Source organism: Nestor notabilis, unplaced genomic scaffold (assembly GCF_000696875.1).
Source record: "Nestor notabilis isolate BGI_N333 unplaced genomic scaffold, ASM69687v1 scaffold13771, whole genome shotgun sequence".
NCBI lineage: Eukaryota > Metazoa > Chordata > Aves > Psittaciformes > Psittacidae > Nestor > Nestor notabilis.
The window spans coordinates 27,744-47,014 of NW_009914307.1; the positions used below are offsets into that span (position 1 = coordinate 27,744).

At 39.2% G+C, this 19,271-nt stretch overlaps 1 protein-coding gene across 1 annotated transcript in view; it reads right to left on the reverse strand.

The window, feature by feature from the left end:
• Nucleotides 1-640: 640 nt before the first annotated feature.
• The window catches only part of PRTFDC1 (phosphoribosyl transferase domain containing 1), a 44,860-nt gene continuing 26,229 nt past the window's right edge, over nt 641-19,271 (reverse strand). Inside the window, exons 5-9 of the mRNA XM_010023597.1 lie at nt 5,161-5,178; nt 3,665-3,747; nt 3,207-3,253; nt 1,316-1,392; nt 641-688 (exon numbers count right to left, since the gene is read on the reverse strand). Coding sequence (XP_010021899.1) covers nt 641-688; nt 1,316-1,392; nt 3,207-3,253; nt 3,665-3,747; nt 5,161-5,178 — 273 coding nt within the window. The remainder of the gene's footprint in view (nt 689-1,315; nt 1,393-3,206; nt 3,254-3,664; nt 3,748-5,160; nt 5,179-19,271) is intronic.

Below are 19,271 nucleotides of genomic sequence, written 5' to 3' on the forward strand. Positions count from 1 at the left end.
TACATGACGTACCAAACCCATGGCATCTTCCAATTTCAGATCAACAGTGTCTTACAGAGTTCATTTTGTACCAGCACTCTAATTCAGTGCATTCTGAGAGTTAAAACTTCTGTTAGGAAGAGGCAGTAATGAGCAGCTAGACATGTACCAGCATACAACATGCAGCTTCATCTGAAACTTTTGAATTGTGGAATTAAATCAAAATGATGCTCTCAAGCAGCATATCTGACCAAGACTAAAGGGATGCTGACATCAATAAAATTCTGTAAAACAGTCTTAACACAGAATGGCACTTTTGAGTGATCTTATGCAACATGGTGAAGTACATGAATTGCAATGGTGTAATGATGGACCGAGTGAAGAAAAGATGCTCTCACAATGAGACTTGAGACAGACGAATTATTAGTCAAAAGGCATCTTATGTGATAATTTTAATACTTAAAAAAGGTAATAGCTTTAAAAGCTCTCTACTCCACATTTTAGATAAAAGCTCTCACTTCTGTAAATACTAATCAGTATCTCTAAAGTAAACCCCTTATATTGAGTTGAAAGAAACACGAGTCAGTTGAACCGCTAAGGGAGTGTAGTCAAATTTCTGCTTCACTGACCTTACAAATCTTCAGGTGAAGATGTTACTGCTTCAGACTCTGTATTTTGCTTTGCCATGGTCATTGATAACACATATGTGCTGAAAAAAACATAACACTGATTGCAACAGCATAGTTGATGACATTATTAATGATTTGTTCAGAAAAACTTTTGCTTGACCAATCTAATGATCTTGTAATGACCCCTTCCTTTCCAGAGACCTCAAATTGAATTCTGATTTCACTTTCTAGCTACCGCAACTTTCCCCACTTGCAATTCCCAGCTTTAAGGTCCACTCCTGGAAGTACCACAGGAAGCAAAGGCAAGGCTTGCACATTTTTCCATCATTATCCCACTGAGAAAGGGGGCAGGCCACATAGCAGTAAAAGTCCAAACCTGTTTGAACTGTAGCCATGTTTCACTTTTTACTGCTCCATCTGGACACACTGGGAATGGTGGACTAGTGAAGTCCTAGGCTCACAGAAGATGGAAGTGAAACAGAGGTATGACATACACTCTTAGGGGGAAAAGATGGGAAGAAACTATTCACAGTGCTGAGCAGTGACTCTCTGGGATTATTTCAGGTTTTTCAGGAAGTTCTACACTCCCTGAAAGGAACCTAACCATGACATTAAGGCCCCAGGGATGAGGGAAATTATGGGATATTCAAGACACCCTGGAAAACTAAACAAGTGATATTTTAAACTATTTTTTTTAAGAAACTTACGTTTAGATCTCTGAAGTGCTCGTTGTAGTCTAAGGCATAACCTACCACAAATAAATCTGGAATTTCAAATCCGTAATCTGTATTGAGACAAATAACAAACACCATCAATACAGGAACAGTGGCAGCTATATAACCCTTAAATTCATGTGTTGGTTCTCTAACAAGCAAACTGTAGATTTATGCAGTCAGTTGAGGTTATGTTACTTTTGACTCTGAGATGTCAAGGTCAGCAGTAGCCCTATCATCAGTTCCCACTCATAGACTGTGACAAGGATGTGAATGGCAGTGAGAAGTAGTGTCCAGTTGTCACTGGCACAACAGATACGTTGTGGAAGGAAGCCAAAAATCAGAGCTGAAAAATTCTGCCTACGTTTGGAAGCTCCATTAGTATATGTGTGTGATGACAACTGTCCAGTATCATACTAATGATGAAAACAATGTAAAATTTTAATTCAGAAGTAACTTTCAGAGATTTACACATTTTCTTCTGAGAATAGCAAGAACTATTTTGCCTATTATGCTACTCAAAGATGTCAAATGCTTCTTAAATTAAAGCCCCAATCTTCTGAAGACTCATGCACATGCTTAAAAAGTAAATGCATGCAGTGTAGCTGAATCATACAACTCACACACTTGAAGCTAAGCACAGGCATGTGTCTTTTTGTGTGTGAGGGTCTGTGCAGCATCAGCATATATAAAACAAGTTAAGACTCTCCAAATTGTTCACTAAGTAACTAGAGCAAAACACAGCCTTATGGACACAAAAATAGCTCAGCATAAAAGATTTTACACATACTCAAGTAAGGAATTTATTCCATTGTTAAAAATTGTGGGTAATAGACTCTTTGGAATCATAAATTTGGGTGAGGAACTGACACAGCACTGTCAGCGATTTACAAGAGACATCTCTGATGCTTTATAAAATTCATCACCATATGAATAAATAAGGATAAAACCAGTTTCATTTTACAAGTTACTACATAAAAATATTAAGCTACACTTCATGAAGTAATTTCATTGCATTTTTTGTATGTTTAACATTAGCAAATCCAGGCAAATGTACACTTAAATTAACTGGATTAAATTCTAAATGTTAAAAATACCACTGTATAAAAAGTTGTACAATTAAATGTTTAGGTGACCGTTCAGATTACTGGGCTAAAACTACAGTACCATGCCCAACATTAAGTAACTTTTGGTTCATAAAGTTTCCCTTCCTCCCACAATCCAAATCAAGGCCCTTCATGCTGCCTCCTGGTACTCACCTGCCTACTCTCCTTCCACCCTCCTCCCCAGCTCAGCTGACCACAGCCTTCTTCAGTAGCAAATACTGGTCGATCTCTTCTAGATGGATCTATTCTTTTCAGTATTTATCCACATACCTGTTATTACATCATTTATTCTAATAAGTCTAACATTACAATAGCTTGGTATAGCTCCATTTACAGCTTCATCATAGCACAGTACAAGTACCAATAATTCCGAGAGAAGTGGTGCTGGTGTGATATAAACAGAGCAGCAGGAAGAAGTTTCAAAAGCCCAATCTATCCTTTGTTTTTTGGAGGGTGGGATTTAATGATAACATCATCACTGATATTATCAAACACCTCTCATGTTCAGATGGAATCAATCCTGCAGCTCCTCCGAAGAAATGCAGTGAGGATCAGAACTTCCCTATAAAGTTAGGATACTGCAGAAAACATCAGATTATAAGGAGGCTAGGCTTTCCAAACCACAGTTATACAAATCCTTTCACGGCATCCCATAGTCCCATTGACAACTGATATGTTACAATGCTTCTAGCAGTCCACAGAGTGATATTAAAGGCAGTGGTAGAATAAGTGGTAACTTTTTGTACTGTCATATAACAGATTTTCACAACACCACTTACAATCTGGTTTGTACCCATCAGGCCGAGATGTTCTTTTCACCAACAAACTGTAATTAAAAACAAAATAAACCCCATGTAAATCTAGGTATTTACCTGAATAACAAGCATAAAACCTCTTCCCTTTATTAAAAAACTTCCGAGCCATGTGAATCACAGTTCTTATTCTGCTTCTCCCAACAACGTCCTGATGGCAGGGAAGTGATGGGTGTGCTCCCCTTCAACGTCCATCAGTGCCAGTCTTAAATGGCTGAAGGGTCATTGCCACTGCAGAACAATACAAGAGCATTTCCCCTCCTTTCCTCCACCCTCCTCTTAGTGACTCAGGCAGCTCCACTCCAGAGCTCCCCATGCAATATTACAGCATCGAATTAAAGGAGGTTCTTGGAATGGGAACCTCCACTGGAAAATATGTCAGGCTAGACTAATTAATTACTAAGTTCTGTGATTGTTTTACTCACCTTGCCACTTTAATCATTTTTGGCTTGTATTTTTCTATATTATTAAGCAGAACCTTCATAGTCCTTCCAGTTCCAACAATATCCTTACAAAACATGAAAAATAGAACAAGTAAAAAACAAAGGAAAGCTGAAAAGAGGAAATCTGGACAATGACTGACCAGTTCCACCTTCTTATTCTGTGGAAATGATGTATTTTTTCCCAGTGCATTGTGAGCCACTCCAAAAAAGGTTATAACTGAGCTCACACTCTTTGAAGCAAGCACTTTCTACTCATAACATAATCGGTTAAAGGACTGCCTGCTTCCTCTTGAAAACAGCTGTTTCTAGTACTTGGGATGTAACATGGGACTGGAGATGACTTCACTGGGCACTGCAAGGATGCAGGGATCAGACTTTTCATACTATGCTCAAGACTACAGTATGTCAGCATCTCTCTATGTCAGGGTTAAATGTGCCCCATTTGTTGTTTTATTAGTCCACTATGAATGAGTGTTCTCCAGAGCTGCTGTACCCAACCTGATCTGAATGAGATCAGTAGATACCTGGCTACAAAAAAGACCATGACACAGAGAGCAGCTGTTGGTCCTGAACTCTCTGGGTGCGGATTTTTCACCTTGACCTCTGCTCCCCAGCTATCTAATACCGTTACCAAAATTTGTTGTGGATGTTTTTCATTTCAGTTAGTGTTAGCAAACACGCAGCTCCTAGCAGCTATGCAGGCAACCAGCTATCTCTGTGGCTGATGACTTTTTTCCCACCTTTGCTACAAAAGACATGCTACCATTTATATATTTTCTTCATGATACTGTCCAGCCTACTTCCCACACAACCACATTGGGCCTGAAATGCTAGTCAGATCCTGATGTGCTCCCTAACCATCCCAGTTGTTTTTCTAATGATTTAAAAGACAAACACCTCCCTTAATTAAGCGAGAATTTGCAGCACTGGTGAGGTGATACATTCTCTTTCTCTACAACTGAACATTTGTTGCTCTACATCAGCAATGTACCCATGATGGGCCCTCCCCAGGGGACACTGCAGGATGCAATGCTAAGGAGACTTGAGAGAATGACTGACATTCTCAACCAGTGTGTGAACAAGCCCGCAGTTGTAAAGCATGTGTAGGGCTATGCTACTATTTCAAAGTCATGCAGCTGAGAAGTGCAGGGCAACACTGCAGTTGATTCATTGTCCTCCAAGGAACAGAACAACTTGCAGAACAGGAGTTGGTGAAACCATGGGAAAAGCAAATCAAATGATGCAGAAACAAAGACTCCCTGGTATCACAAGGCAGAGTACCAATTAGGGTGGCAGCAGTGCACGTCATGCAGTTGCAAGAAGACTGAGAGGTCATTAAACAAATCAGCCCCTCTCCCTCTTCATTACTTCCTAGCTAAAGAAGTGTAAACACAGACAGGTTTTAGAAACTGAACACACAGTGATGACTTGGCTATGTGACTTTATCCAAATGAATATGACATAAGCACCCAACTTACCTCCACAATGAGGACATTCTGAAAGAAACAGAAAGGAATACAGTTACACAATATTCAGAAACCAAAAGAAACAAATGCTCGAAAAAGTGAAATGAAGATGGTGCAACACGGCAGGACACATGGAGTTTCCTGTTTCATTTCTGTGCCCTGAAAAAGAGTTAGCCATAAGAGCAAGCCCTGCTGTCAGGGACTATCACTTTATTCAGCTCTATCTAGATTACCCTATCTGTGCATCCCAAATGGGATGATCTTCACTTCACTCCAGTGTGCCTGGCTGTGTACTGCAGTGTACTCTATAGTTCACTAAAATAATATTTCCAATTTTAATGTGAGATGACAACAATAATATTCTTACTCAGAAATAAATGGTCTTCCTCTCTCCCCCCAGACCCCAAAAACCTCACAGTAAAGGATTACAGGCTAAGTTGTGCCACCCATTCTCATACTGTGAAGCACCCTCTTTCTCTTCAAATACTGCAGCTGAAATCAATAGTGTTACTTGAAGGGAAGTGGTTCAGTCAAGAGCAGTGATGTCAAGACTTATGACAGCATGATCACATAGGCTGATCTTTTTGCTGAAATGGTTCCAGGAATTACAACGACTTCTGTTCTTCTATTAAAAGCAGCAATAAGAAGTCATGTCCTTATTAGGAGAAATAAAAATCTGCTTGTTAGTGAGCATTACCATATGCATGTTCGAAAGAGTGGACTTTTATGACCTACTTTCTGAGGTGAAACCTGCAGTAGCAAGAGGAAAGTAGTTTCACAAATACCTGTATCTATGTATGTATGTATGTATACATCTTACATGCATATGCACATTGTATGTCCCACAAAACTATGACAGAGAGTTTCATATCCTTGCAGTATTCACCAGACTAGCTTACAATCCACTTCTTTTCTACCTATTCTGTTGTTGGCATTGTTACGTACATAACATGGAGACAAGTCTAACGTCCTTTTGAATCACAGAATCCCAAGGTTGAGTTCTGAGAATGACTCAAACACCATGGAGAACAGGAGTGTGAAGGGAGTGTGCTCATAAACAGCACACCTTATACAGTTTCATTAACTGATATGTACATTGTACACCTTTTAATCTTCAAAACAGAAATTAGTAATATAGATTATCCATATTTATATTCATACTGCAGTTCCTCATATCAATCACAGTGCTTGGTAGGGAGACATAGCATGCTTCATGCATCAACCACTGCAGAAACATGTTACCACACACTGTATTATACCTGATGCTTCTGAAATGGCAAAACACTTGGTAAAGGTGTGGAGGGAACTCCAGGCAGTAGTTCAGCAGTTGTCAGCAATGGAAATATCGCTCAAGAAAGCCACTAATTTAGACTGAGCTCTGGTGGAATGTGTATTAATCTTGGAGGGTGGCTCCTTTTTGGTGTTTTCATAACAGGTTTCACTGGTGGTTATCCTGCTCAGCACTCCTGACTTTCAGCCTCTCAGCTGCTGACACAAACAACTCTGGATCTGAAAGACCTAGTCCTGTGGAGGTAAAAAGTCAAAGGCCTCTTAACAACAAAAGTTCAAAGATGCCCTGTCTCTAGAAATTTCTTCCTTCAAGAAAGAATGGCACTATGTCAGTCCTCTAGTTAAGATGAAGAGACCACAACCATGTTCAGGAGATGCTTATGACAGGTGTGCAGGGACACATTTTCTTGAAGGAGGCCATTTGGAGCCAGTAAGGGTTTGGCTCTCATTTGGCTTCCTGGATGAAGTCGTAAGTAGGAAAAACACTTCCAAAGAGTAGCCCAGGACACCTGGGTCTGAGGCATAAACAAATCACTTGATGCATTCAGTGGACACCTGAAGATTACGTGCAGGAGTAATGGTTTAACCATCCCCAGGGAACTTGCACAGCTGGTAATACATGTAAATATTTATGTGTGTGTATATACACACATACCTATGATACAGGGAGAGAGCAGAAGGGTTGACAAAGAAAGAACCTCACCAGAACTGAAGACAGAAATGAACTCCTTTAGTACCAGCAAACAGTCGAGGATGACTGTGAGTGACACCTGGTAAGAGAAGTTGACCTGACATCAGCCTGACACCACAACCCATTCTGCCAGGTCTGTGCATCTCTTGCGGCTCTTCATACTGTTGACAAGAAGTTTCCTCCCAAAAGAAAAGCACAGATCTTCTAGTGACAAGACTTATCCAGCAGCTATGGCATGAGATGGGACATACCAAAACTGACATGGCAGAGGGCTGCCAAGCCCTGCGTTAGCAGGCTATGTCAGGGTGCAGCAAAGGCTGTTTGCCCCCTGAGCGAAGGGTAGCCATCAGCTGGCAGTGCAGGGCCCTCACATGCCTGAGCCCAGCCCCACAGTGCCTCAGTGAGGTGAGCAGGCAGACCTGAGACTTGTCCAACCAAGGGTTCACCATCAGGTGAGTTCATAGTGGCGAGGCAGAACTGAGGTCAGGCCCAGTGAGAGGAACCATGATCAAACACAGCCTACTGTTCTGCAGGCAGGTCCATAGGGATGAGACAGGTCCAATGTTGAACTGGGAAGTCACCTGGTGAGTTAGGGTCTGGATCAATGTCTGTAATAATGCACAGGCATGGCTTGTAGCTGAGCTGAAGATCAGCACCCATACAGCATAGCTCAGCCATGGACTAAAAGTCCAGGGTTGAGCTGAACTGAAGCTCCTTTGCCCACAGGTGTGGGTAGAGCCCCCAGGTGACACAGGTCATGGCCATTAAGGCCTATCAGTGCAGACAGAGCTATGACAGACCGAGAGAAAAGAACAGTCCTGGGACATTTTGTTGATGGACAAGTATGTTTCTTCGCTCTACAGCTGCTTCAGCTATCCTATCATGAACAGTAATACGGATTCTCTCGCTTACTGGCAAGTGGAAATCATAAAATTAGACAGAATGAGGGGACAGTAGCCTCCCTGACCATGGAATTGGGATTAAATCAATAGGGAGGAGCTGACCTTACTAATTAACTTCTGAGAAAAAAATCACAGACATTAACAGAAAATGGGGCTGAGGGATCATGAAAGGTCATCAAGACTGTTCTGCTGGCCTGAAGAATCAACTTAAAACTATCCCTCACAGGTATCTGATTTACCTGTTCTTGAACATAAAGAGGACTTCAGAACTTCCCCAGGCAATGTGTCTCTATGCCTCGTCATCTGAGAGCAAAAATCCAGTTAGAAAACTTTTGTTGCTATTTGAACTGAACTTGTTTTGCAGTAGACCTAGAAAAAGCTTTATTTTCTTCTCTTTTTAATTTCTTGTATATTTGAAGACAGCTGTATTTCCTCAGTTTTCTCCTCTTCAGATTAAACAACCCCTATTTATTCAATATTTTCTCACAAATTGATCATTCTTTTGTTCTCCTCTGGAACCTGTCCGGTTGCTCAGAATCCTTCTCCAGTTGTTGTGCCCCAAACGAGAGAGAAGCCTTTTCCAGTGTCGAGAAGAATAAAAGAACCACTTTATACTCTTTACAATTAATTCAGCTTTCTATACATCCCAGTACATCTTTTATGAAGGTATGCTGTTGTCTCATGTGCAACTTGCAATCCACTTACCATCTCCAGTTCAGACCTGTTGCTTTGTCAATCCTTCCTCACCTGCGTTTATACAAAAGATTACTTTTATATAAACACAGAAGTTACTATTCATCTTCAGTGTCGTTACTTGTCATTCTTTGAACCAAATTCTTAAAATAATTTCTTCAGATCACACTAGTATCTTGTAGTATTTTCCAGGTAGTATCACTAGCATTAAATGCTAATTCCATCTTTTCAATCATGAATCAAATATTGTATAGTCCCTGGAGAACATGCTTTAACACATCCAGTCTGACAGTGAAGCATAATTAACTGTTTCTTGAGAACAGCTTTCCAACCAATTATACGTCTGTCTAATAGAAATTTCATCTTGTCTACATTTCCCGATCACAAATGACTCAAGTGAAGGAAAGAACACTAACATGGATCCAGACATGCCTGAAGGGCTTGTCTGGACACAAGAGTGATAGTCACTTGCGCATGACTTCAGCTGAAGTGTAAGATCTCGTATTTATTGACTAACATGAGAAGGAAGGATATTGGTGGATCCTACGATTGTCTGAACAGTATTCTGTTGTTCTTGCCTCTTCTCCTTAGAGTCAGAGAGTCCAACAGTTGCAAATGATACACATTGGGAGATTTGCTCCTTTGAAAGTCCCATGAATCAGGTAGTTGCCTAGGTCAAGAAACACAATTTGTGTTTTGTATTATGCACATTCTCATTATTTTCAAACCATTGAGGAGGATTTTCTATGCTCTGGAGAAATCCTGTATGTAAGCACTTCATAGTAGAAAAGCCACTATAAAATATTTAGATAAGAAAAAATTTTGTCTATATAAATAAGTAGGCATCCTGATCGCCAAGAGTGATACATTAATCCCTGTTTTGATTAGGCAGGGTTACTGTGACTAAAGTCATCATACTTCAGTGTTGCTTATGACTGAAGGAATGCAAAATGTTTTTGCCATCCTCTAGTACCAGGAACCATCTCCTACAAAACAAGACAATGTGCTGGGAAACTGAGTGTATTGCTGCCTATTCCCTTCCCTTTCCTGTTGAAGCAGGCTACTGATGGAAGGGTTGCAGAAAAGGAATGCCATAGCAGACTAGTAGAGGAACAAACTGCCGAGAAATGTTTTGATATACAGTATCCAAGGCTAGATAGTGGTGATGCGTAACTAAAATGGGTTGAAATAGATTAACTTACCCTTGAGCAGACGGATAGAAAAAGATAAAAGAAGAATGCAATGTCACCACCATCTTAAATGCACAGCTGGCTGCATCCAGCACATCTTGTGAAAGGTCATAGTTACGTGAGGGATCTTATTTAGCTTCACCATGAAATCCACCTGTGACCTGGTGGTCACTCATAAGCTTGGGGTGCTACAAGCGGTAACTAACAGCTAGGCAAGCAATAGGAAGCTAAAGGATGCTGAAGATTTTTTTTCAAGTATATTTGTTTGAAGATCCTGTACCACATAGATCAAGACTGTTTTGTCTTTTCAGATATATTTGAGGCAATTTCAGAGGAGGAAACCACATGAAAAGAAAAACAGTCCAGCCTTCTGGCATGCATTTGATATTTTCTGTCCAGTTTTGGAGCTTGGAGAACAGGAAATAAGAATATTTACTGACATGTTGACTAGACTTAAGATGGCTTAATTTCTGAGTAAAGCCATCTTCACCAATACAATTCCTTCAGTCTGTGAAGTATGTCCAGAAATCTAATAAGGGTGCTAATATATCTTACAGTGAGAAACAGAGAACAGTTAGGTTTTTAAAATATGTCCTGGAAAGATTTCTTACGTAGTCCAAACAAAGAAGGGGCCGTGGCTCAACTCGCGGAGACTGAAACACCTTTCTCCTGAGTCGTTGCAAGAGAATCGGGAACTTTCATTGTCAATGGATCAGAGGGATGGTTGGGAGCTGACAGATAAGGATTACTGTGATTCACCCTGTATTTATAGCTGTTTCTACCAGGTATCTGTCAGGAAGTATGCTGGTGCAATACAGAATCATGGAATCATAGAATATCTCAAGTTGGAAAGGACTCATAAGGGCAGTCCTAAAATTGTACTCTGTGGTTCCAAGTGCAAAGGGGTTCTGTGAAGTTCAACATTCTCCAGTTTTGAGTGATCAGGGTGCACACAACTTGTGACTCTGCACACGAACATTTGCACTGAGCAGAAATAGTATTTGTGGTATGAACTGGAACTACACAACAATAAAATTTGTGCTCTAATATCCCTTTTCAGACAGCAGTAGAATGGTTCATAGCAGCATGTCTAGGGACATCTGGAAAAAGCAGGAGGGTTTTGACAGTATTAGTACTATACAAAATGAAGAAGAAAGAATTTCTGATCCCTGCACCCCATGTGAATTTGTCTCACATGTTAAAGACACACATTTTCACTTTTATAATAAATATCAATGTATCTGTGAATTCTAAAATTTTTTAATAATGGACTGGAAACCTGCAAAAATTGAAAATCTGTAGTTAACTGCTTTTCAAAGCCATAAGAGCTTTTAGATGGCATGAAAGTAGGTTGTTATTATAAAACATGTAAGAAAAATTCTAACTTGTAATAAGCTGAAAAATACTGCAGCACTGAGTCAATACATTTCTATTGTTTACCTTCCTACAGGTCAGTCATAAATGGAACAATGTCAGCTAACAAGACCAAGCAGAGTAATGAGATCATGTATGCCTCCTGCCTGACAGTAGTAAGTGCTATGGAAACTATTTTTCACCTTCCTGGAAAAGAATAACTTTTTTTTTTTTCCCCTTGGATTTTGATTTTATGTTCCATTCAGAAGACTGACTTCAAAGGAAAAATTGCTGTGCAATAGCAGTGCTTTGAAATTAGCACTGAGTAAGAGTTTGAGGGGAAGGCTGTCTTTGAATTCACGGAAAATGTAAAATTTTAACAAGGTAAAATGCTAAGCTGCATATTTAGAAGGGAGGAGTATTTCCTGGAAAGCAGAAACTCTACTTAAGTAATCAAATAAACAACCATACTTACTGCAGTACTACAGCTAAGAGGACAAGCACAGCCCTTGCATGTATAGCAAGAAAATCAGGCAGGTACACAAAGAGGGTATTTTCTCCTTAAATGTTTCAGCATAAATCAGCAGAATAACATGTACAAACATTTTCTTTTTTCTAAAAAAAAAAAAAAAAAGCTGTTAAAAAAATTCTAAAACCAAACCAGAAAGAACATAAGACTGAGAAAAGAAGAAGGATTTGAGACCTGGAAAAAACACCTTACAGCAAAGTCAGCTTTGTAGCAGGAAGTAATAGCTCTTATTTTATTAACAGCCCAGTTCCCAGTAGGAAAACATTTTTCACAAAAGAACTTTGACCTTTCAGCCCACAACCTCAGAGACCACAAAATACCTGCAACAGCTGAGCCTGGGAACAAACATTCAGAACTGCTGTACGCACCAGAAATCATGGCTCAATATAATGCTGGCTTTACAGCACATTCTGATCTTCCACTGCAGCTGACCTCCAACTCATTTATCAGTGTTCCACAGCTGATAATTTGCTCTCTTATTTTAGCTCAGAGGAATTCTTAACATTTTTATCTGTCCTGTTGCTCATAAAGCAGGTGATCAAGTAGGACAATCACTTTTTTCTCCCAAATTGTCTGATTATAGGTTATATAATTATATATAGATTAAATAATCATACTAGGTTATAATTAGGAGTTTCTCCCAATCTGTAACTTAGATTAAAGTTTGCTGATTCTGTTCAGACCAACAGAATGATCTTCATGCTTGAGATTTCCTTTCTTCCAACTGTATCAATTGCCTAGAATTAATTTCCTATTATTAATTCTTCCTTCAAACCTTGTCTCACATCCTACAGTATGCCAGTACTTTACAGCAGGCTCCCAATGTATTAGTTTATCTAAAAGACACTTAAATTATAACTAGATGATAGGCAAACATGCAACCATATGGCAATGTAAATTTGATAATGGCAGGCTGCTCAATCTAGTAGGCAAAGGCATTAAAAAAGGCAACAGTGAAAGGCAAAAATCTATCCAAATTCAGAAGAGAAAATTAGGTTCACTAGTTTAGCAGTGATGACAGTTTACTGTTGGTAAAACATGCCTGAAGTATGGAGGCTTCTCCATCAAGTCTTTAAATCAAAATAGTTGGTAGCTAAAAAGAGAAACTGTAGGCACAGTGATGAAATTATCATTTAGGTCCCTTCAATCTAACTGCACAGAAGTTCAGACAAGAACGTCACAGTGCTTTTGGACCTTAAAATACAGGAATCTTTAAACAAATCCCTGTTTGTGATCAGACCAAATAACAGAAATTTTTAAGGAAGCAATTCAAAAAGGCAGATTTATGTGAGTCTTGAAAGCTCATTGAAGGTAAGCAGGTAGCAAGTTTAAAAGAAAGGACAAGAACTTTTTCACATGCTAGTCCTTGTCATAGAATCTTGTGGGACTAAAGGCATAACTGGAGTTACAAAGAGATGACACAGACATGAATAACAGTTCTAGCACTGGATGTATTCAAAAATGACAGTCCACATGTAACTGGATTTTGGAAGTCTCTATTCTTGCTGTGTGTCATATATCTCTTCCCTAGACATGATACAAGTCTAGACAGACTAGTACAACCATCCTATTTAGTATGGTTGTACTAGTGGTCTTACAAGGGGAAAAATACATAGTAACAAAGCAAACAAAGGTTAAACAATAGTGTATCGCATTTCAGTGAAGAGGTCCAAAGGAAGCTACATGAACTGCTGTTATAAGTGAAATCATTTTACGGTATGCACAGGAGCGAAATCCACACATACTAACACTTCATCAGGATGTTAGAAAATAATACAAAATACATTTGAGAAATTGCACAAATAAGTAGGAGCTTTCTACAAGGTATTAGGAAAGCTCATGAATGCCTGACTTTAATCTTTTCTGCTGGGCTGATCCACATCTTAGGGCATTCCTGAAAGGACAGATATCATACCTCAAAAACGTTATTTTTTTAGACACTCAATTTGGTCAGTGTCAGCTGCTGATGGGAGCAACGTGGTTAGTGTGTTACGTGTCTACATATACAGACTCCAGCTTCTTAAAGTCTATAAAACTAGTTGGGTACCTCCAAGAATTAACAGAGTGGGGGACATAATGGAGGGCATGATGATATGCTCTCCCTGATGTTTCCTCATAGAGAACATCATGCTCAATGCCGTACACGCTCATGCTCTGCTTGCAGCCATCTTTACATCATGCTTCTGTTGTGCATCACAAGTAGAGCAAATTACCATAATCAGTCTAAAGTTGATGCAGGAATGGATCACTGTAACCATCCTCTTACTTCAGGGGAAAAAGTGTAATTTTCTGATCATCTGGAATTGGAAGAGGATTTTCTGGACACAGACGAAATCGACAGAATTATGAACACATATGACATAGAAGCAGGTAGATGGTAGGTGAGCAGAGCACGTGTGAAAAAGGCGATAGGAAGACTGGGAAGTTTTCTTTGTACTTTCCTTCCTCCAGAGCAACAATAAAATAAGAAAATAATGATGAACAGTAGAACAGATTACCTAGGAAAGAAGTGCAAAGAAAGGTGACTGACTTCGGGGAAGAAAAAAAATAGTGTCTTTTGCTGTGGAAAAAGCAGTTAAGGATGGCAAATGTCAGAAGAGTAGACAGTATAAAATCTAATTAAGAAAAATGCAGAACAACAAAAGGGACAAAAGATGGCAGTTAAGTAGAGGTACTGAAGATGTGGAATGCTTCAAGACACATAACACCAAGCTTTGAAAAGATGAAAAAGGCAAGGCTGCACGTCTGCTAGGAATACAGTAAGATGTAGAGATGAGTGGAGGATAGGACATGACTACTGCAGAAGCATATAGTGGATTTTGTATCCCTCCACTGCCACATAAATAGTCTCTCATGTACATAATGTTCTAAAGAGAATGCATTATTTTTTTCTGCAAATTTATGGGCATTACTCCAGAAAGGAATGCATATAGAGAGAGAAAGCACAACATTAGTCAAGGTAGTGAATACTGAAGGACAAAAAATAATAAGTACAGAGCTAACAGAATTCTGAGAAACAAACTTGGAATGGTGAAGCAGAAGATAAGATGTATTTTAAATCTAGAAAAATAATAGGTATTTTAAATCAGCTACAGGTTGGGCGGAGAAGAGATTCAGAGCAGCCCTGTGGAGAAGGACTTGGGGGTGGTGGTTCATGAGAAGCTTGACATGATCCGGCTTCAGTGTGCACTTGCAGCCCAGAAACCAACAGTATCCTGGGCTGCATCAAAAGAAGCGTGACCAGCAGGTCAAAGGAGGTGATCCTGCCCCTCTGCTCTGCTCTCGTGAGACCTCACTTGCAGTATTGTGTCCAGTTCTGGTGTCCTCAACATAAAAAGGACATGGAGCTGTTGGAGCAAGTCCAGAGGAGGGCCACGAGGATGACAAGAGGGCTGAAGGCACCTACTGTATGAAGACAGGCTGAGAAAGTAGGGGCTGTTCAGCCTGGAGAAGAGAAGGCTGCGTGGAGACCTCATAGCAGCCTTCCAGTATCTGGAGGGGGCCTATAAGGATGTTGGGGAGGGACTCTTTGTTAGGGGTAGGACAAGGGGTAATGAGTTTAAACTTAAACAGAGGAAGTTTAGATTGGATATAAGGAAGAAGTTCTTTACAGTGAGGGTGGTGAGGCACTGGAATGGGTTGTCCAAGGAAGTTGTGAATGCTCCAACCCTGGTGGTGGTCAAGGCCAGGTTGGACAGAGCCTTGGGTGACACAGTTTAATGCGAGGTGTCCTGCCTATGGCAGGGGGGTTGGAACTAGATGATCATAAGGTCCTTTCCAACCCTACCTGTTCTATGATTCTATGATTCTATGAAAGTAAAACTGTGTTACACAGCTGCCATATTAAATACTGAGATGCTAACATATTTAGGAGAATACTAGAGAAACAGCTCTCAAAACTCTTGTTAGAACACAGGACATGCAGAGAAAATGGTTCAGTAGAATAAGAGAAGAAATGAGGCATAAGAAAAGAACATGGGATTACATTATGTTCCTGGAACATCTTCCCATATGACAAGTGGGGCAAGAAAGTGGTAGATAGTGGATAAATTGATTTAGGTGAGACTTATAAGGAAAGTTTGGAGATTTTATAGCACAAATCCTGTCAGAAGGAAGTGAGGAGTGCTGCATGGTGGATATCTTCCTCTAAGTGAAACCTGGTTTTGATATGAGCTGATCAATCATTATAGCGGAGCATCAGAGTACTGATGGAGTGCTCAGTCTAACACAATGAAGTGCAGGGAGAATACAAGACAGTCACTTTCTTGATCATTACTTATTACTACACTATGCTGATTACTGCTACACTTTTCTGAAAATGCCAAAACCACTGGCTGTCAATGAGATTTACTTAATATGAACAAGGGGAATAGTCCTTCATTGAGAAGATAATAATCATTGATCCATATTACAGACAGATGGAATATCAGAAATTCACTGGCTTCATAATTGTATCATACTAACTACATAACTACTTTGTTTTAATTAGAAGTTCTGATTAACCTAACAAATAAGAATGATTTTGTCCACATTCCATGTTACACAGAAATAGCGATAATGCCAAAAATATATGGATCTAATTTTGACATCAAATACATTACACAAGTGAATAAGCCATTAAATGCAAAATTATATAGACTCTAAGTTTATGATTTTGTCCAACTTATCTCATTTGCAAGGAGACAAGTCAAAGCGGTACAGGAGCTTTTTTCAAAGGTTACAGGGCATATTACATAAGGAATGATATACAGAGTGGTTCCTGTCCGTAGAAATTCTGGACTATGTAACCAGCTCCACAGCTCTTGGGACAAAATACATATGAATACAAGTGTAAGACTTAAATGGTAGTGATAACTCATAACTCTGGTACAGCTGAATCTACTGAAGTTTCTAGATGTTTAGTGTGTGGTGTCCCTGCTCATGGCAGGGGGGTTGGAACTAGATGATCTTAAGGTCCTTTCCAACCCTAACTATTCTATGATTCTATGATTCTATGTTTTAAAATTTACTTTGTTTAAATGCCACAAACACTTCAAAATGTTATGAATTTTTACAGTATTATACAGTGTGATTACAGTATTAATACAGGGCAACATTATTTGTTCTTTCACCTCATCTACATAAATTCTCATAGTCAACTTACTTTGAAACAGTGCCCTTAGTTTTCTGGACAGTTATTAATTATCTCCCCATTTTCAGAATTTATTCCTCCTTACAAATATTAATGATACTGTTAACCCAAATGACCATTTCAGCTTTGAAATAATTGAAAACTAAGCAGCTACTTAACTGTGAAATCAACTACTGAAAAGTTTTATGTTCACCACTTACATCGTTAAAGGAGAGATCGTGAAATTATATTTTTTCTGCATAGAAATGAATAGTTACAAAGTCTTAGAGTCTCAAGCCATTATCAGGACTCATCCTTCAAGTACCTTTGCTAATGATTCATGCATGGAAATCTTCATTCATGCCTCTGTGACCTTCTTCACAGAACAAGAATTTCATATCATGGATGATTTTCTTCAGGTAACGATTTGGGTCTGTATGCTAACTCTTCTCTCTCTCAGAAATATTTCTCTTTCCATGGTTTGGGTCATTATATATCTTTCCCAGGCTTATAATACTTTTAGAAACAAAAGCATATTGTAGAGAAGTACAGAGGAGATATTCTTCCTTCTGCAGAGCTATTATCCTTAACAGCCTCTTTTTAATTAGCTTTTAATTTTTTTTTTCTTTCTTTAAGCTTCCTCAGAAAAAACGTTCTTCTAGATCAGCATATCCATGAATATACACATCTTTTTTTTTTCCCCATTAATAAGTAGCACACAGAAATGATTTGGCTGTTCCCTAAGATTATAGGCTAGCCAAGGTTCCAGAGATTATTACTTAATGAAGAGCATTTTAAGATCAAAAGTTCAGAATCTTTTTTCTGCAGGTTTCAAAACTGTTTATGTTATTGAAGCTTTTGAACTTCACAGAAACTTAATGGAACTTACATTCCAAACTCATGCTGGCACTTTTGAGAACACCTTCCATAATCATTAAGTTAATGGGACTTAAGCTGGCATATAAATTTTTCAATATAACTACAATCTTTTCTTAGTAAGTCCTCCAAGCAGGCAGAAGAAGCACCCAGCTCACTTAAAGGCAGGAAAGTTGAATTCTATCATAAAGTCTTCCACTAGTTCACTCAGTGACTCTGAATGATTACTAAAGCCAGTAGTTTTATAAGGCAGCAGCTAAACTGAGGTACTAAAAAACACTTCAGGGAAAGATTTACATTGACTGTAGGAGGCTCTGAATCAGTCTGCAAATGGCTGATTAGTAAAATGTGCTGAATACTTGCACTAATTGCTTAAGTCAACAACAGATGGAGGAGTTGGCATCCGTGGACATAAGGCCACTCCTTCATATATCCAACTTTAGACATGCAAAGTATGAAGATTTGAGCTAAAGCTTTGTGGCCCAGCTTTTCAATCAGCAAAATAAGTCTTAAGGAAACCCCATTCTCACGTGTTATAGTGAAAATGCTATTTAATTATTCATACATCAGCTGTGTCACACACAACCCCACATTCAAACAACCGCCCAATATGCCCTTTCAGCAAGTCTGCTACCCTGGCAGTGCCAGCCTTCCCTTCCTGCTCTGCTTCACCCTCTCCGCCACCAGCTTCCAGCATGGGGCTCTCTTCCTCATCAGCAACTAACTTCGTTCCTAAACCAGTCCCTTCACACCTACCCAAGATCTCAGCCTCCTTACCCAGCAATCTTAAAATAGACTGCTGTTCAGCCTTCTCCCCAAGTACCTCCTAGCCTCCCAACAACCAAATTTTAAGTCCTGTTGCATACCTGGGAACAGGAGGGCTGTACCAATGAGGAAAAGGGATTTTCAGTAAAAGAAAACAATTTACTTCATTTTTGGAAAGAGCAAAACTACTTGGGGTGAAATTTTCTTTCTCTCTTACACACACATGAGCACACCCAAATACACAGAAGAACTGTGAAAAAAATGATGTTTTGCCCTAGTGAATTCAAATTACACTAGAAAGATTTTATCTAGAAAAGATATTAATAACTGAAATCATCAAGAAAATCGGGATATAAAGATGGGGGAGGGAGCTGGGCCTGGAAGCTTAGAAGGTGTTTGGACTATCTGGGAAAGAGAAATGATAGGTAAAATGAATAGGTGCACTGTCAGTTCTGCCTATGAGGTACAGAAACATATGCAAAATAGTCGTAGAAAAACAGGTAGCTCCAGTGTTTGAATATTAGTAGCAAATGAATTATTATTTCCCAAGAACATGATTAATGCTTTAGTGATAATTTGGAAACAAACACCCAGCAGGAGTATTTAGAATTGCAAATTGAGGACATACGAATCACTAAAATATTCTGTGTATAATAGCACTTTTTTTGTTTAAGTTCTAGTTGCATCAAAACCTATTTAATGTTAATGAAATAAAGTTAAGCTT